The sequence below is a fragment of the Astatotilapia calliptera genome, chromosome 16 (assembly GCF_964374335.1).
Source record: "Astatotilapia calliptera chromosome 16, fAstCal68.1, whole genome shotgun sequence".
In the NCBI taxonomy this organism is placed as follows: Eukaryota; Metazoa; Chordata; class Actinopteri; order Cichliformes; family Cichlidae; genus Astatotilapia; species Astatotilapia calliptera.
Window position 1 is genome coordinate 19,002,401 of NC_137437.1, and position 19,406 is coordinate 19,021,806.

The following is a 19,406-nucleotide window of genomic DNA, read 5'->3' on the forward strand; positions in this document are numbered from 1 at the left end:
TATTAACTGACTTGCCAAAGACCAGCTTTGGCTATTAGAGGGCAATAATTCTCCTTCAGCTGCTGAAGGATGGCTTCTTCAAAATTGTACACAGCTTTATTTGGAATTCATACTTGTTACCTTACCAGCCAAAAGTAAACAAAACCCCCCATCTGCATAAGATTTGGCTCAGTGCAGAGGCTGTCCCGAAGCTGTGCTAACATGTTTACTGGAAGAACATTTTCATTTTCACAGCTGTTTCCAAAAACAGCCCTCATGGGTCACAATAATATTCTATTTTTCTCTGTGAAATAAGGGACAAGGATTGATAGAAAAGCGGACAAAGAATGTGAAACTCCATTACAGCACACATCTAAATCTGAAGGACAGCGATGTTACAAAAATGAATTTAATGGCAAGTTTCTGCATGTTTCTGTATATGTGTGTGAGGGACTCGGAGAACCATAGATTTAACACAAAATATAACAATACGAAGTCAGTGAGTGGCTTCCACCTCACCGCCTCATACTAGTAACACCATATAATATTAGTAAACATTTACATTAGTAAAGTGTTAATTCATCACTTATAAAGGATAAATCCTATATTAATAGACATTAGCATGTAATTCATAAACACAGATAAGAATGTTTCAGTCTTGATCTATAAGTTCACATAGAACATGTTTAATGACACTATTTTACATTTATAAATATGTATTGGTTAAAGTATGCTTAATTGTGTAAATGTGTTAATAGAGGTTTTATAAATACTTAATTTTTTATAATCCATAGTTAATGCAAGCAGTTTTAAGTAGGTTATTTTGTGTCACCTAAAGTGAAATAAGGGAAGTATGCCTTAAAATGCATTTACAAGTGAAACTGAAAGGACAGCAAGTAGTACCTTAAGATTCAAAAGTCTGTTATGTTAGCAGCAGAAAGTAAATGACACAGTTGTACACAGCACAGCAGAAACACGGGGCAAAGGTTGGCACAGAAAACTCAAAAGAGAACAAAACCTAAAAGTTTTATTTCAAATTTCAAGTCCTGTAATGCAGTAAATATAACATCAAGTTCTGTTATCATAATGTGAATAGAAAGGCTAATATAAAATGCAATACAATGTAATTTACCCATTTACATTTTAACTGGATAAAATTTGCTTCATTTAGTCAATTAATGTCTCGCAGCAGACTGCAGACCAGCACCCGCCTCATCTGTAACACGACATGAGAGTCACTGGCATGCATGATGTAAGTTTCTGACTGATCTGATTTTGATGGGTGACAAAGAAAGAAAAAGATTTTCCCAATAACAGTTACTTCGTAACATTTGTTCATTTGTAGTATCTCTTGGGCAAATGGCTGTGACTGCAAGAGGAGTTCCGCTATTTGAAAAAAGCTGAGTGATTTTTCACACATTAATGCAAATTACCATTCAAAGTAATCTTGCAGTAAGTTTACTGTACATGCCACTGTCTGAAAGACAGAACTGTCAACTCACATCTACTGTAATGATTTCAGCTGAGGACAGGATTCTATTTTTCTAACCAGAGACCAACACATCTGCTAGAATCTAACAAGATATTAAGTTAACATCTTTTTTTCTTTAAACACAGATTTTAAAAGTGCAGCAGAGCATAGTGAAATCCAATTACAATGTCAAAGGGGACATCTTTCTTTTGTAAAGATCTTGTGATGCTGAAATTTTTATTTTATCCTGGTTTGTTCACTGCAGATGGAATGAAGTTTATTTAAAAAAAAAAAAACAGTATTTTGTATATCATTTTGGAAAGCATCCTAATTTTAGCTGCAGTGCCTAAAACTTTTTGAGTTTGCAGATATAAAATGGATAATGGGCTCAAATGAAAATCTAACCACTAGGCTCCGGAACTGAATTCTTACAATAATCTCTGGTATTTGTGTTCACAGTGATAGCTGTGTTCTGCTAACTGGCCCTTTTATTTGATTTAGGGAAGGAATGGAGAAAAAAAACTGCTGTATTGGTAAATTTAATGTGGAAATCGAGCTGATGTTTTAAGTACTTTGATGCTGTTGACAACGTATCTTAAAAAATAATAACGCATGTTTACATCACACAAGAGTGGGGTTTTTTCTGTTGTAAAAGAACTTTCTGGCCCATACTCCATCCTTTGTGTGGCTAATGTGTGTGTGGTCTGTGCTCCTGTAGATAGATTATCTGTGAAGCTACAGGGCTGTTTTAACCTTGACTAGGAAGGTCATGGCACTTTGCTGAGTGGTGAAGTCCCTTGAAAGCTCCTTCCCATATGTTGATGTACGACAGGTTTATTTTTAAGTGATGTTTCACTCTGTTGAGACTGCTGGAGCACACAGTAGGGTTGTTGTGTCAAGATGTATTTTTTCCCTCTTCTTGACATATCTGATAAGAAGTCTGCACTGGAAACACAGGACTCGGTTGTATGATGCTATTACCATCTATCTTCCAGGGTCTTTTTAACAATGGTGTGTAGTAATGAAGACTTTTGATCCATCTTTTGGTTATTTGTTGATATCACCTGCTATTTAGTCAATACAGGCCTGACAACTGAATGAAACAAGTAAAGTGAGTGAGGCATGCAAAGCTAAGAATGAATTTCACAAGTAAGGTTTGCATAAGTCTCTTTCCTTGCAGCTCTTAGACTGTTGTTTGATTACACCGTGTTCAAATATTTACATTCTGGCATTTATCGGTGCTGTTCTGTTATTTTCACAACATGTTCACAACGTGTTCTTTTTTTTATCAGTACCATAAAATAAAATGATCTTAAAATGGAGCAATTCAGTTGCTGATGTAATAATTACATGGAAGTTAAATATTCACCGTGGTGGTTATATTTTACGTGGGAGCTGAGTTCTGGGAGGTTACAAAGCTACTCCTTGCTTTAGCAAATACATGCCCACAAAAAAACACACACCCATGGTGAAACTGATGAAACACTTAAAAGTGAATTCTCATACCCTGTAGATAGTTTCTCTTTACACTATGTTTCTTGTGTGGCTATTTCATACAAACTAAGTAAAGTAATGTTGGTTTCTTGAGCATGGATGTTTATTCTTAACCTTGAGGTCATATGTGTAGCAATGTATATAGCTTGTAACTACATCTCCATGTGTATGCTTTAAAAAGAAACTGCCTCTGTTGTGATAGCAGCTACAGTGAATTACATTGTAATAATACGGTATCTACTTTCAAAAATAGTGGCTGTGAAACGCTGTGAAAGTGCCAGAAAAATGCAGCTTTTGTTGATTCTTACTTTGTCACACTCTGTTCTCACTAGATGCGGGAGTGGGCCTTAAAATGATATCACAATCTTTCAAGAAAATTTGGGATAACCTGTGGTTGTGATGTTTCATTATTGAATCATGACCGGTTTACATTGTTATAGCATTTAATGTGAATGGTTACGACATTGTTGGACAAACACCAGAAGCCACCAATTCTTTTTCTTTTCTTTTTTGTCTTTTTGATGAAAGTAGGTTCTGTCGTAATTTTACTGATGTGACTGAGCTACACAAGTAAAAGTTCCGAATTAGGAGGTAGCTTTGTCAAGCTAAGCTAATGTTGTCCTCTTGTTTGTAGTGTTCCCCAAGTATTTCAGTTTATTTGATAAAATAGGTGCAATACTTGTTTTCCCCTGTATCGATACAAGTGCAAACAAAATGAATACCCTTTTCAATCTTTCTTTTCCAATGAGCTAATGTCAAATGAGCTAATGAAAATCGTGGTTGGAGGCTGAGACGAAGCTCTTGCTGTCAGACATATCTGGTCTTAAAGTATGCTTAAAATCCTAGTTATGAATGTTTCTATGAAACACGTTCTGTTCTAGACTGAATCTTTCATTATCTGTGTCTGTCTTAATATGGCTGCTTGGGGAAATGAAGTGATGTAGGTCATTAACGTGATATTCCACTCAGAATTTTTACAATTATGTAATGTGCAAAGGAATATTTTAAAACTATGGAGTATCTGATTTAACTTTAATTAGCCCTTGTCAATTAAAGCACTTAGTGTCTCTCAGACAAATGAGAAACCCCATAACCAACCAGTCAGACCTCGCCAGCAATGACAAAACATAGTAACAATAGTACTGGTTTATCCTTTAAATAGGTTAAAAAACAACTAATGTTTAAGCAGGGGAAATTTCGCATTAGAGCATGTGAAGTCTAAAGTTTTCTCATTGTTGGTCCTTTTAATTAGATGGGACTTGTTACTCTGGTAACCAAAAAAGCTTATTTTTACTTAATAGTTTTTGATGCAAAGGTGTGGCTTTGCTTCAAAAGTTGAACCACTTTAGCCTTACTGCTTTCTTGGCTAGTTTGTGGAGACAGAAGATTGTCCAGGTAGCCCTTCAGAGAATTTGACACCCTGTAGCTCCTCATCTGATTTTTAGGGGTAAGATGTAACATGTTAGAGAGGAACATTGTTCCAACCACCATGATTTTTTATTCATGTGCTTCAGTTGTCCTGTTTTTAACATTTAAGCCAATGATGTTTTGGTCATTGAGTTTTTAAAAATATGGCTTCAGAAGATACATAAAAAAATGCTCCAACATTATTTAACCTAGTAACGCCGAGTTTATCATATGTGATACATGAGTTTTCTTGAATTTCTCAGACTTCTACAGCATCAATGTAATTTTTTTGTAACTAACTAAATTGCACAATACATTTTTAAGCAATAAATTACAAAAAAAAAAAACCAAACAAAATAACAATATTTACAAAATACAAATAATAATAATAATGCTAGTAATAATAATAATTTGCAGGCAATTATTTCATGGTTCAGGCTTTAAAGGTTTAAGCTTTGGTCATTACATTGGTTTACAGTGCCTATATGTAGCCTACGTTTTGGTTTGGAGAGAAAAATATAGCTTTTTGTGTGTCATTTTTTGCAGGGACACATCTTCGTGTATGTCTTCAGGGAAACACATGTTGCACCGAGGAAATGGAGGACAGATTTGGCCAACAGAGTAAACAAGACTTTGAGAATCTGGTTGATGAAATGAGTCACACACTGAGAAGCACCTTTGTTTCGAGACATAAAAGATTTGATGGTAAGTCCTCTTTGCTTAATGCTTTAATTTAATTATTTTTTTCTTATTTTCTTTTCTTTTAAAATTTGTTTTAATGGTCAGTCACTAGAGAACAAGTGCTGCGAAAAGGCTTGGGACTGTACGTGTTAATTTGAAAGGGTTTACTCCAGTTCTTTAGCTCTCCTCCCTGAAGAGGAGACGAGATGTGAAAATCTCATTAATATGCCTTGGAGTGGAGAAACCTCTTGCTGGATTAGACAAACATGGCTACTTGCGCTGAAGATTGACAACTTCAACAGCAGCACAAAGCCAGCTTCTGCATTATTAAGGTTGTTTGGTGGTCTTGTGCTGTATGTGATCTTGTCCTAGTCCCATTGTGACTTTCTTGACCACTACACGTTTAATAAGTTTTTGTATGGGATGAGATGTGCTCATTACTGAACCAGGCCTCACTCTGCCTCTCTACATGTCCCTGTTGGTGTTCTTCTCTATGGGGTCAGCTCCTTCTAGTTACAATTTAATGAGAAATAATAATCCTTTCAACTCTCACAAGACCATGTGGTTAGCAACAGCTTATCACTGTGGACAATGGTGACAGGTAGAAGAGGTGGAGAAGTGTAGCCACCTGTCAACACTGTCATTAAAATAATAATAATTATTATCATTATTATTATCATTATTATTATTATTATTATCAAAATACTAATATTAGTAAAATAGTTGTTATTATTTAGAAATCCAACAAAATGCCTTTCATTACATAGATATCTTTAAAGATTAAAGACTTCTTTTTATCTCCAAAGAATTGATGGGCCAAAAATTTCCATGTATTAAAGTTGATTAAAGAATATCTAAGAATATTAGATTGTAATGGTTATTGGTAGTACTTAAACCTTAGCAAATACAGTATATGCTCACACTATACAAAAACATGTTATTAGGTACACTTTGTCAGTACTGGGCTTGACCTCCGTTTATCTTCAGAACTGCCTACAAGGTGCTGGAAACGATCCTCAGAGTTTTTGGTTCATATTGACATAATAACATCACTCAGTCGCTGCAGATTTGTTGGCTGTGCTTCCAGCATGGGAATCTGTGGTTTAAAGGATGCTAAGTTGGTAATTAATGGCCCAAAGTGTACCAAAATGGCATTCAACACACCATTACACCACTGCCATTAGCCTGATCCATTGATACAGGGCAGGATGGATCCAGATTTTCATGTTATTGGCTTCATGTTCTGATCTAGACTCATTAGACAAGGCAGCATTTTCTTTTATTGACCAATTTTAATGAGCTAATGGGTATTAGCTTCATTGTCCTTTACTTAGTTGACAATAGTGTCACCCGGTGTGGTCTTCTGCTGCTATTTGCTTTAAGGTGCTATCTCTGACCCCAGCTGGTGGTGGCAGATGGTGCCCTTCCTTGGGAATGGTTTTGGGTTTAGGGAGTTTCTCCTTCCCACTGTCACTCATCAGTGCTCAAAGGGGGTCATTGATTGTTGGGGTTTTCTCTGTTTTCTTTGTATTATTGTAGGGTCTTTATCTTAAGATATAACTTGATTTGGCACTATTCATAAATAGCACTGTTGAGAAATTGAATTGAATTGATTCACCTTTCCACCTCATTCTGATGCTTATTTGAAATTCAGCAGTCTTGATCATGTCTACATCCCCAAATAGGAGTGTGCAACATAGCCTTAAAATGATTTCAAGATATTTAAAGAAATAATGATATTTATGATGATATGCAGACAATAAATACTAAAAATATGTGACTGATGCCTGCAGGCATTACCTTTTTATCCTTCTTTTCCAGCGAGTACAGAAGCGTGCAGAACATTGTAACATAATACAACAAAAAAATCTAACCACCACAGTATTTTCCATCCACAGTTAACTCTTCTCATCATGTGGAGTGTAACCACTTAGTACTCCAGTGATATTCCATTGAATCATTTGTTTCACACCACTGTATCTAAAACAGCAGATGATTCTTGTTGCAGTTAAGGATGTTAATATATTGTGTCTGTTACTGTGATGAATAATTAAAGCTGCTTGCAGCCACGTCTGGCAACCTTGACTAAAATAAAGGAAGTGTCTTTGGTAGTAGTACAAGCAAACTTCCCCATAGGGGTAAAAACTGCATAAAAAGAGACTTAAAATAAATGCAGAAACTAAAAGGTGCAAAATAATAATATAAAAATAACAAAAAATAAATATATACAAATAAATTTTTTTTGCCATTAAAGGCATAACAAATTAAGGCTTAACCCTTGTGTGGTGTTCGTATTTTTGTTACTCAGCCAGTGTTCATGGGTCTGGTGGACCCGCTAGAGTTTTGGCTTTCCAAATTAACACTATCAAACAATTTTATGTTAAATTACTCAACAGATGTTTACTTCATCCCAATTACAAGACATATGAACAGCGAACATGGTTAATTTTTTCCCTTTACCTTTGTTAGATCACATTTATGAATTAATGTGCTTCTCGTTTTTCTTTTATATAAAATGTTATAAATAAATCAGTTATAATCAAGTGGAGTGAGTGGAAAGACACAACACATTTACACATGAAAAAATAATTAATTGTTTAATTTTTCTTTTGAAAAAAACTGAACACGGGTCTCACAGACCCGAACACCATACAAGGGTTAAGCAATCTTTAGTAAAAGCCCATTCAGTATGCCTCTTAAATAACTTTGACATAAATGATCTGCTACCGTGCATGTAGGACTACATGCACAGGGCCTGGGTTTTCAACGTAAATGGCAAAACTCCAAGTTAATTTTGAGTTTTATGTTCAGGTCGAGCATTTTTTTAGGTGCGTTCCTCTGTTCTTGACAGCACTACTTGACTATTTGTCTTAATATATGAATTTAACTGTAAAGCAGCAGTCTCTTTGAAATTTGAATGTCCAGGGATCACAAAGTCAGAATTAGTCTCAGAATTAAAATTTGTTGTTGAGTATTTATTTTACTACCATGAGTGCAGCCATCGAACTGATGCTACACAACTTGTGTTTGTTGTCATGCCTGCCATAGATGCACAGGAAACAGCTAGAAAACAGACTAAGCACAACATTGATAATAAGGACAATTTTAACAACTATGCATCCTAATGGACTTAAAATATATGCTAAACTAAAGTCACCGACATCACTATTAATTACTTGCTGTATAATATGTTAATGTCCACTAAATGCATGTAAATTACAACATGGGTAAAGCCTAATTTCTCAAAAGAGAGAGAGTAATTATCTAAAAAAGTTTATTCAAGTAAAGATTGAAAGCATGCATTGTAATATTTTGCGACTGGAATGTATTCAAAGTCAACAATGGATATTGGTTGAGTGATTTAAGTGTGCAATTTAATATTCAGCAGTCAATGTCATGTCGTTCTGTCTTCATTCTATTCAAAATATTCAACATATTATATGAAACTAATGCTATTGGGTTACAGCATGCTACTCTCAGATGATTCCACTGGTGCCCAGAAACTCAATGTCACAATGTTTATTTTTTTATTTTTTTTCCAGGAATACACTTCTTGAGCCCACATGTGATTCCTGGAAGCATGCATAAATAAATAAGTGTTATTTTGATCATCCCCTGTCAAGATGGTGAATATCATGAGGAAGGGAAATGGGGTTTGTCCAGCAGCACTTAGATGCATGACTCCGGGCACCCCTTGTTCTCGTGGGGTTTGCGGCCACTCTCCATAATTTCATTAGAGTCAAAGCAAATGCTGTTTGCAGGTTTTTGAAGGAGACTGTGTGTCGGATGAGGGTCTTTACTGATAAACTGTTTAGGAAATCTGAGATATTGTTTGCTAAATTAAAAATTTTCCCTTACTGTTTGTTTATGTAATCAATTTAACTAGATGATTTAACTAGCAGATCAGCTGCTCAGGCACATAAAAAGTTGTTTTATAATGATTGTATAATTCCTCCGTGTTCCCAGAGGTGCGCTTATTCATTATGAAGCAGTATTACCTAAATAACAAGATACTGAACCAAAGAATATAGTTAAAGATCCAAACAATAAAGAGCTTTTAGTTCACTTGAATGCCCTTTTTCTATCTTTTCAGAGCTTTGCTTTAGGTTTCCGCCTACAGAGAGTCGGTGTATTTGAATATTTTTTTCATTTTATGCAGACTGTGATGATGGTTACTGTAGCAGATAGTAGTTGGGCAGCCCACACATTCCTGACACCACAGCCTATGTGTCACAATAAGAGGGTACGGTCTCAACTATGCCAAGACTCATCCACTCTGAAATGTCTGCAAGAGCTCAGGGGCACGGTACACTTGTATCTAAAAGAGAAACAATATCATCGGTACCAAACGTGCAGCAGAATTCCTGTAATTTAGTAATAAATGCTATTATTATAATATTATAATATTCACTATAATCCATAAAATAAGACCAGAGAAAATAACTGGTCTAAGAAACCAGACAAAGCAAATGCTAGCACAGAGAGTTCTTTTTTATCTCACTCATTAAAGTCCAACGTCAGGGTTTGTAATTGTTAATCAATTCTTGGCCCTGCTGACCACAAACACCATGGTGCTGAGCATCCTAGCAGAATATTAATGTGGTCCGTCCTCTGCAATTTATCCAATATGAACGGCCTCGCACATTGTGTGTGGTACCCATTGATATCAGTTGCATTGTCACAGCGTTGTTAAATTTTTACCGTTATATATAAAAATGTAAACTGTATTTTTATGCAGTCAATGTTGAGGTGCCCTTGACCAAAGCACTTAACCCAAAAAGACTCCTGAGAAAGTGCCAGCCATATAAAACAGTACTGTGTGGGCAGCAAACAGGTGTGGTTATGTGACTAGATGACTAGATCTTCTCTGTACCTGAGATTCTGCCAGAGGCCCCTTTCTGTTTATTTCTAATAGGGAATTTTTGATCTCATTTCTGTAATATTGTAGGGGCCTACTACAGTACAAAGAGTATAGATGACATGACATGAGTGTACAGATGAATTGTGAACTGACACTATATAAATTAAATTAAATAACATGAAAATACTGCAGTATGTCTGCTTCTTAAGTTATGACGTATCCATCTTCTGAAAGTACTATGAAAGTTTCTGGTGTCTAAGTGATGAGTATTTGTTATTTTAGGTTATAAAAATAAATAAATAAAAATTGTTATTCTAACCCCATACAGCTTTTTAGTAGCCCTTTTTTAATAGCACACCTTTAACTAAGCTTTAAAAACTCAATACACACCACAACCCCAGGAGTCCTATAGTTCTCCAGACACTGATATTTTAAAGCATCAATAGTCCATTCTCTGCCTGGCAAACTTTTTTGGTATTGACATTTAACTTAGGATACTTCTTTGTAGGAAATTGCTCAATAACGTCTTCATTACTTATATTCTGTTGTGGATGCTTCTATGACATCATCCATTTTTGCCAGCTAGACAACTCCCCACCCCCCATGTGATGTCCCTCCCAATCAGGCATTAAGTATACTCCTTATGTTTACTATTAATAAAGACAATTTAACCTTCAACCTAATTCTTTTTGGGTGAAGGTTAAATTGAAAGACAATACTGCGCCTAGGCTGGTAAGTATATTTGAGAAAACTATGCTGATCCTCTGTTAGATTTATAAGTCTTTGGACCCTTTGACTTTGTCATAATTTTAAGTCATCCCTTGGTGTTTGCTTTTGGCATCTGAATTCAGATGTCTCTGTTTTGTCAGGCAAGAAAATATGTCTTTTACATGGAAATGTCTTCAAGTGCAGTTTTGATCAGCAAAGTTTCTAGTCAATTTAGAAATACAAAAAAAGAAAAAGAAAAAAAAGAAATTGCTCTTTAATGCATTTAAATCATGCACCTTATGTTAGAGTCCATATGTCAAATCCCTGTTAACGTCTATGAGCTAGCACACTAACTAAAGGGTTTGATATAGTAACTTAAAAAATGAAGAATAATCCCCTGACATTTAATAACATTAGACCTTAGATGATATATTTGTCTTCAATCGGGTTATCATTTACCTTTTTCTTATTTTATTAATAAGAGCACAGGGTGACCATAAAAGACTGGCCATAAAAATTAACGTAGAGAAATGGAGACATAAACGATCAACCTGTCATGTTCTCTACAGCAGCATAGCACTCAGAGCAGCACTCTATAGACTGGCACTTCCTGTCAGGCCGATCAATGACCCAGCTTTTGACAGACATGGAGAATCTGAAATGCAGCAAAATTGCTAGTTTCATGTACAATCATTGGAGCTCGAGGAGGCTGAATATCATACTGCTTGTGTTATATTATGCTGTTTCAACAATCACAAAGTGAGAACCGGGCTCCTTCTCTGACTAACTATATTGTCGTGAAAGATGCTAGGTGAACTGTGGGAGATAACAGCTATTTGCCCTGCTGTGTGAGGGTCAAGAAATCGTGTATATTTGTGTAGTTTATAGTGTGTATCTTTGCTAAAAAATGACATAGAGTTGTGGCAAAGTGTTGCTTGCAGTAATGTGACAATCAGAAAATATTCCCAGTTCTAAAGTGATGTAGCTAATTTCTTTCTTGCTTTCTTTTTTATTGGTACAGTGGGGCTAAAAAGTATTTAGTCAGCCACCGATTGTGCAAGTTCCCCCACTTAAAATGATGACAGAGGTCAGTAATTTGCACCAGAGGTACACTTCAACTGTGAGAGACAGAATGTGAAAAAAAAATCCATGAATTCACATGGTAGGATTTGTAAAGAATTTATTCGTAAATTAGGGTGGAAAATAAGTATTTGGTCACCTCAAACAAGGAAAATCTCTGGCTCTCACAGACCTGTAACGTCTTCTGTAAGAAGGTTTTCTGTCCCCCACTCGTTACCTGTATGAATGGCACCTGTTTGAACTCATCATCTGTATAAAAGACACCTGTCCACAGCCTCAAACAGTCAGACTCCAAACTCCGCCATGGCCAAGACCAAAGAGCTTTCGAAGGACACCAGGAAAAGTATTGTAGACCTGCACCAGACTGGGAAGAGTGAATCTACAATAGGCAAGCAGCTTGGTGTGAAAAAATCAACTGTGGGAGCAATCATCAGAAAATGGAAGACATACAAGACCACTGATAATCTCCCTCGATCTGGGGCTCCACGCAAGATCTCATCCCGTGGGGTCAAAATGATCATGAGAACGGTGAGCAAAGATCCCAGAACCACACGGGGGGACCTGGTGAATGACCTGCAGAGAGCTGGGACCAAAGTAACAAAGGTCACCATCAGTAACACACTACAACGGCAGGGAATCAAATCCCGCAGTGCCAGACGTGTTCCGCTGCTGAAGCCAGTGCATGTCCAGGCCCGTCTGAAGTTTGCCAGAGAGCACATGGATGATACAGCAGAGGATTGGGAGAATGTCATGTGGTCAGATGAAACCAAAGTAGAACTTTTTGGTATAAACTCAACTCGTCGTGTTTGGAGGAAGAAGAATACTGAGTTGCATCCCAAGAACACCATACCTACTGTGAAGCATGGGGGTGGAAACATCATGCTATGGGGCTGTTTTTCTGCCAAGGGGACAGGACGACTGATCCGTGTTAAGGACAGAATGAATGGGGCCATGTATCGTGAGATTTTGAGCCAAAACCTCCTTCCATCAGTGAGAACTTTGAAGATGAAACGAGGCTGGGTCTTCCAACATGACAATGATCCAAAACACACCGCCCGGGCAACAAAGGAGTGGCTCCGTAAGAAGCATTTGAAAGTCCTGGAGTGGCCTAGCCAGTCTCCAGACCTCAACCCCATAGAAAATCTGTGGCGGGAGTTGAAAGTCCGTGTTGCTCGGCGACAGCCCCAAAACATCACTGCTCTCGAGAAGATCTGCATGGAGGAATGGGCCAAAATACCAGCTACTGTGTGTGCAAACCTGGTAAAGACCTATAGTAAACGTTTGACCTCTGTTATTGCCAACAAAGGTTATGTTACAAAGTATTGAGTTGTATTTTTGTTATTGACCAAATACTTATTTTCCACCCTGATTTACGAATAAATTCTTTACAAATCCTACCATGTGGATTCATGGATTTTTTTTTCACATTCTGTCTCTCACAGTTGAAGTGTACCTCTGGTGCAAATTACTGACCTCTGTCATCATTTTAGGTGGGGGAACTTGCACAATCGGTGGCTGACTAAATACTTTTTTGCCCCACTGTATGTGACTTTGAAAGCCAATGCCCCACTGTATTGTTTAGTGTTTATTCAATTCCTGCCTTGCCAGAGTGAATGCATTTATGAAATCTTGTAATTTCCATATAATTTTAAGCAGCTCCACATGTTCTCTGCAGAAACTGTTTTTTGTGAGTGGTTGTGGTTTTTTTGTTGAAATTACAAAATTCTGAGTGGGGGAAAAACAAAAACAAAAAAAAACATCCATCTTAAATTGCACTCTACTCTGAGACCTTGTTTATGCCTTTATCTAGTTATGTCTAAATATCTCTAATTTCTTTTTGACAGATGAGTCCACATTTTGAGATATACTTCCCAGATTCTCAAAAAGCACCAAACCAATTAGAATCACTGTGGTAAAAAAGTATTAAAGTTGTCTGCCATAACACTGCAGGTACACCCTGCCGGTAAAACTTAGGCCCCTGAAGGTTCTTATCTATATCAGATGTTACCATGTCGTCATGCTTCCTAGCAACTACTACCAATGGGCTTAAAAGACTTTTTTCAGCATTTATGCACCTGTAACACCTATAAGCATCACATTGTTTTATTTCACACCGATAATAATAATAATAATAATAATAATAATAATATGACAGCATCAGATTGCCTGGCAACCACCTAGCAACAGACTAAAATGACCTTTCTTTGGCTTTATGCACCTGTAACACATTATAAAAGGACCACATCAGTTTAGTTACAACAATAACATCTCATTTATAGCCACAAAAATTTAATTAACCATGCATTGTAACCACCTAGCAATGTATGGAACGCCAGGACTGCCATAATGAATTAATTAAATACACCATTAAATAATTAATTAAATGTGGCAATAATTAATTAATTACATGTGTCATAACTATTTATTTAATTAATTAATTCCAATTTTAATTAATTATTGCCACATTTAATTAATTATTTAATGGTGTATTTAATTAATTCATTATGGCAGTCCTGGCGTTCCATAGCAATGCGCCAAAATAAGTCTTTTTTCGTTCCTTTTTGTACCTATGAGACCTTATAAAAGCATAATGTTTTTATTTCATGATAGTAACAACTAATTTAATTTTCCACAAAATTTGAATTATACATGCCTAGCAACCACTTAGCAACAGGTTAAAATGACCCATTTTTAGCCAGTAAGCAAAATCTACCAACCCTGTTTTTTTTTTTTATCATTGATATTTATTTATTTATTCATTTGTTTATTTCACTTTTGCCAACAGCGCAAACAGGCCAAACAGTATTGTAGCATGGATGTGTACTGGTTTATATTATTTAACATATCAGTTAAATCCCAATTACTTTTGGTTAAAGTTATTGTGCTCAAATAAACATGACGCTGAATGTGGCCCAGTTAAAAAATAAAAAGTTGGTTTATGTATGTAGACTCCAATACAATATATTGCATGTACCCAATTGAAGAAGGCTGAAATGTTTTGGAAAGCCAACCCCTTTTCCCTCCTCAGCTGGCTGGTCACAGTTCAGAAGACTGTAGTAATTAATTCTGCAGGCCACTTCCCCTGAGGGTTCTCACAGTAGATGTCATCCGATCCACAGCAAACTCCTTTGGTTATGTGTAAAGACCAAATGAAGTCGACTTCAGAGTCTCTGTTGTCTCCAAAAAGCTGTGGTCTGCTTAGAAATAAAATTCACAAAACTTGCCTTTTCCACCATCTAGTTCAGAAATCTGAAACAGGGATGCTGTGTTTCAAGATTGCTGAAATAGACTGCTGACATCTAGGAGGCCATCCATCAGTAGGTTTCTGCAGAAGCACAGAAACAGATGCTTTCTTTTTATCACAAAGAGAATGGCTGTGTGTAACCTCTGCACAGCTCTGTGCATATACTGAGGAGCTGGAGCCAAACGGAGCTTTATCAGCGAAATGTAATGAACTCTGTGTAAGCTGGGAGTATTTGAATCACTGCTGTCCAGCATTTCAGCATCATTATTCTCTGTTTGCAGCTAATGCAAATGATTATTTGGACAAACGTCTTAGTAATATATGTTTAGGATTTATGTAAATTCTCCAGGTAATTTTTACTCTTTGACATTTCACTATGGTTTTCATTTTCTGTCATGAAATATGGATCCCCTCAAGAGTTTTCACTAATTACATTATGATGTCTTTTTTAGCCTAATATTTCTGCTGGTGATTTATACCAAGGCCATTCATAATGAAATTATTCATCGTAATCACTCCATTGCAGAGCTTAGAATTATATCAAATATAATGTCATATTGATTATAAACACTGTTTTAATTAAATTGGTTATGTTTAATTAGTCTCTCAGCAGAACATGGCTGTATAAAGGTTTGTTTTTCTCATTTTCATGATTTTAAGTAGAATTTGTTTTGGCGCTGTCATTAATCTATGTGCACATCGCTCAGCATCACTGACTGTTCTCATTACCACAAACACATTACTGAAGCAAAAATCATGCTTAAAGATTACCATATTTAAATGACTGCTAACTGTGGACATTTATTACATATTCTCAAGTATACTGAAAAATAACCAGACTTTGGCTAACATCATGAGTCCTGCCTACTGTAAGTTCTAATATAAGATGTGTTAAGTAAATTATAAAAAAGAAATGATATCTCCTTAGGCACCAAACGTGTGTGAAAGTAAGCTAATGTTGTCAGATTCCAGGGGGAGTATGACAGTTAATACTCACTGGTGCCTCATAAGATGTGCTAATGAACAATAATTAAATCTGATGAGAATAAAGAAAGCAAGTATTTTTCAGCATGCACTAAATGAAAGACAGTTTTTTTTTGTGAATACATTAATGTAAGATAAAAAAAAAAAACTCTGCTCTTCAAGTTCAAATGATACACACCAAAACCCTGCCTTTTTAAGCCACCATACATTAGTCTTTAAACGATGAAATAATATCATAAAATAACATTTTATTTTCTAAAAACCTTGCAAATGACGCGTGTTTTCCATATTTTACTTTCTGTCAGTGTGCATCTCGGGTACCTCTTGATGTAACTAATCAGATGTGACTTGGTGTGGCATTATGGAGAGTCGGGTCATTTGGTTTCTCTGCTGCTGTAATCTGTAATTTTACCTGCATTGCTGGAAGCTAATGACCACTTCAAATCCATTACGCTTTTGTCTGGGCCATTGTGATAAGTGACTCTAATGTGCATGGCTTGGGGGGAGAGGTGTAACCTAGCTTTTATGATAGCTCGAGAACATACAGATTTACAGTAGTAGTCTACATGTTCATAATAGTCCACAATACTGTTTAAAATAAAACACAAATAGTAAAATTTCCTGGAATCAGTAGCTGGTGTGACGATATTAGGACAACATTATTTTCTTTCTTTATCCTGAAGTATCCCAAACGTGTAGTTTTGCTGCTGGCTCTGTCCACACCTCGCTTCCTACCATCTAAAATCTAAGATCTAAAAGTACTTTTAATCAGTATTTTTATATGAACAATAAATTAACTGATAAATGTGTAAAATGAAAGGTGTGTGTGTGTGTGTGTGGGGGGGGGGGGGGGGGGGATTTTTTTGTCTCTTTTTATTTTACATTTTGATTCAGTCTGTGTCCTCCCATCAACCCTACTCCAGATGCAGGATGCAGCTGCTACTTTCACTGACAAATCACAAAAGTACCACATAAGACAGTATACAGCCCACCAGAAGAGTTATGCATTTTGTCTGGCACATGGCTCCAAAGAAATCCAAGTGCAAGACTCGTTGCTCACATTTTGCCATGTTATAACTTGGTGATAATATGGTAATATTCTTCATACAGCTCTTTCTGCTGCCTCCAAGGAGCAAAATATATCAGCTGATACACTTAAGAGTTCACGCTTCTTTAAAGCTTTGGGTTGTAACCATAAAGCCCACTTAGGAATATAAAAAGCTTTCAGTTTTATTGAATTGGAGTCTGTACTGAATCCTCTTTTGACTCTCTTTGCAGTTAAATGTACAGGTTATTTAAATTTTCATTCTGGCCCTTCTATGCCAATTTTATTGTTATTTGTAGCAGATGGTCAGAAATATCATCTAATCCCACTTTCTGGCATGTCACAGAGGTCATGAGACAAACAACAAGTGAAGTCTAAAAAGGAGAGTGCAGACTCATGCAAATGCTGCAGTTGAACTGCATTGTGCTGTCATAATCATGATGATGGAAAGTTTATTGCATTTCACAGTGGTATGCTTTTCACCATATAGAGAAATATTCATATATGCAAAGTGTTTTATCTGAACTGTAGATTCTTTCTGTCAATGAACAGTACAGGAAGGTGTTTTGGGTTTACATGAGTGATATGGACAATAAAGCGAATACAGAGTTTATTATTTTCCAGAAATATATAGGGGAACTTCCCTTTGTCATCAAAAAACGAGTTTACTGCAAATAAAAGTCAACAGAGCTGTGATCTCAGTTCAAAATGAAAACGGCATCAAACGCTATAATTGATTTCTTTGTTTGTTTTATTTTAGTGTTTTCTGGCTGTTGTCATATTTGCATTGCAATCAAGCAGGCTTCCTTTTTAAGCAGCGTTCTAGATTGCAATCAGACACATTTAATGTCATTTTGCTGTGTTTCTGTTTAATTGTAAATGCAGTGAAGGTTCCCAGTGCATCTTGTCAAACCATGTCTATGTATGACATGTACAGAATAAACTGACACCACCGTACAGAATAAACTGAGACCACCGTCACACATGAAATAAAATTGGACAGTAATAAAGGCTTTTTCTGTTTTCTTCTAATCCAGAATTTTTCCTGGAGCTGCTGGAGAACACGGAGAGGTCCCTGAATGACATGTTTATGAGGACTTACGGCAAGCCTTACATGCAGAATGCAGAGGTCTTTGAGAACCTGTTTGCTGAACTGAAGCGCTATTACACTGGAGGGAATGTTAACCTAGAGGAAATGCTTAATGACTTTTGGTCACGGCTGCTGGAGCGTATGTTCACACTGCTCAACTCCCAGTATGTCATCACTGAGGACTATCTGGAGTGTATCAGTAAGTACACCGACCAGCTGAAGCCCTTTGGAGACGTGCCCAGGAAGCTCAAGGCTCAGGTTACCCGCGCATTCATCGCTGCACGCACATTTGTCCAGGGGCTCTCCGTTGGCCGGGAGGTAGCCCAGAGAGTGTCTAAGGTAAATGTTCTTAACCCTTTAAATTCTTTAAAAAGCACACATTTGCCCTAGTTTTCACATGATCAAGTTTATCCCAGATATACTTTCAGAGTAATTCGGATTCTCTCAGGGTATGTCTTCAGAAAATTTAGTCCTCAAGGTGGCTCGTTCATGGAGCTGTCTAGAAAACATTGTTGAAGGGTGTGTGGATTGCTCAGGAGAAATTCCCAGACAACAAAAAAGGCGAGAAAAGAAATGTCTGCTATCGCTGTTTATTGCTCTCTTGCCTTATATTTGTTCATCCAGTATATAGAAGTCATTAATCACACTGTTGCCTGTGTATTCAGTTTGATGCAAAGCAATCTGTATGCAGTTCCTGCAATACCATACTGCCCTGGGAGTGTATGTAGGGCTGATCATGTACAAAGTGAGATTAAAGGGAAAGCAAAAGGCTAAGCCTTGGATTTAGTCACGCTTAACAACAATGTTGTTTCTACACTGTCATTTGGGTTCAGAGAAGCACTGATTCACAACATTGCGAATCCACAGCCATCCTCTTTGGCTTCTTTGCTTTTTGTTTTTTCAATACAGTCTATCAGCTAGATTTGATTGTCATGTCTATTATGAATATTTATAGAGCCACTTCCCAGTAGGCTATATAACTAAAAGCTAATGAAAATATAGAAGCCTTGAATAATGAGAAACAGAGGGCAAATGGAGAAGACACTGCTGTACTCTTATAAATCCACCATTCATTTGGTCTGTTAAATCCCACCATACTTGAGCATTAACCACGTTCCCTTCCTTTCCCCTGAGGTCCCACCCTCCCTAACAGTAGTGGCAGTGAGGAGCATTTAGCCACAGAAGATGTGTTGTTAGTATTCATTTAGAGTTGTACCCTGCAGTCCTTAGAGCCCAGCGTGTCCTAGCTTCACCTCTTGACATTTCAGTGGGACCTGAGATCCAGGTCATCTGTCTGGGACTGCAGCCCTTTGATCCTCAGGGTATAAAGTCATCACGAGAGATTGGGTGTAAGCATAATAA

The 19,406-nt window shown here is 36.8% G+C and overlaps 1 protein-coding gene across 2 annotated transcripts in view; it reads left to right on the forward strand.

The window, feature by feature from the left end:
* The window catches only part of LOC113007382 (glypican-6-like), a 79,043-nt gene that overhangs the window by 14,183 nt on the left and 45,454 nt on the right, over positions 1-19,406 (forward strand). For both annotated transcript variants that reach the window (XM_026143876.2, XM_026143877.2), the window contains exons 2-3: positions 4,898-5,056; positions 17,992-18,383. In XM_026143876.2, coding sequence (XP_025999661.1) covers positions 4,898-5,056; positions 17,992-18,383 — 551 coding nt within the window. The remainder of the gene's footprint in view (positions 1-4,897; positions 5,057-17,991; positions 18,384-19,406) is intronic.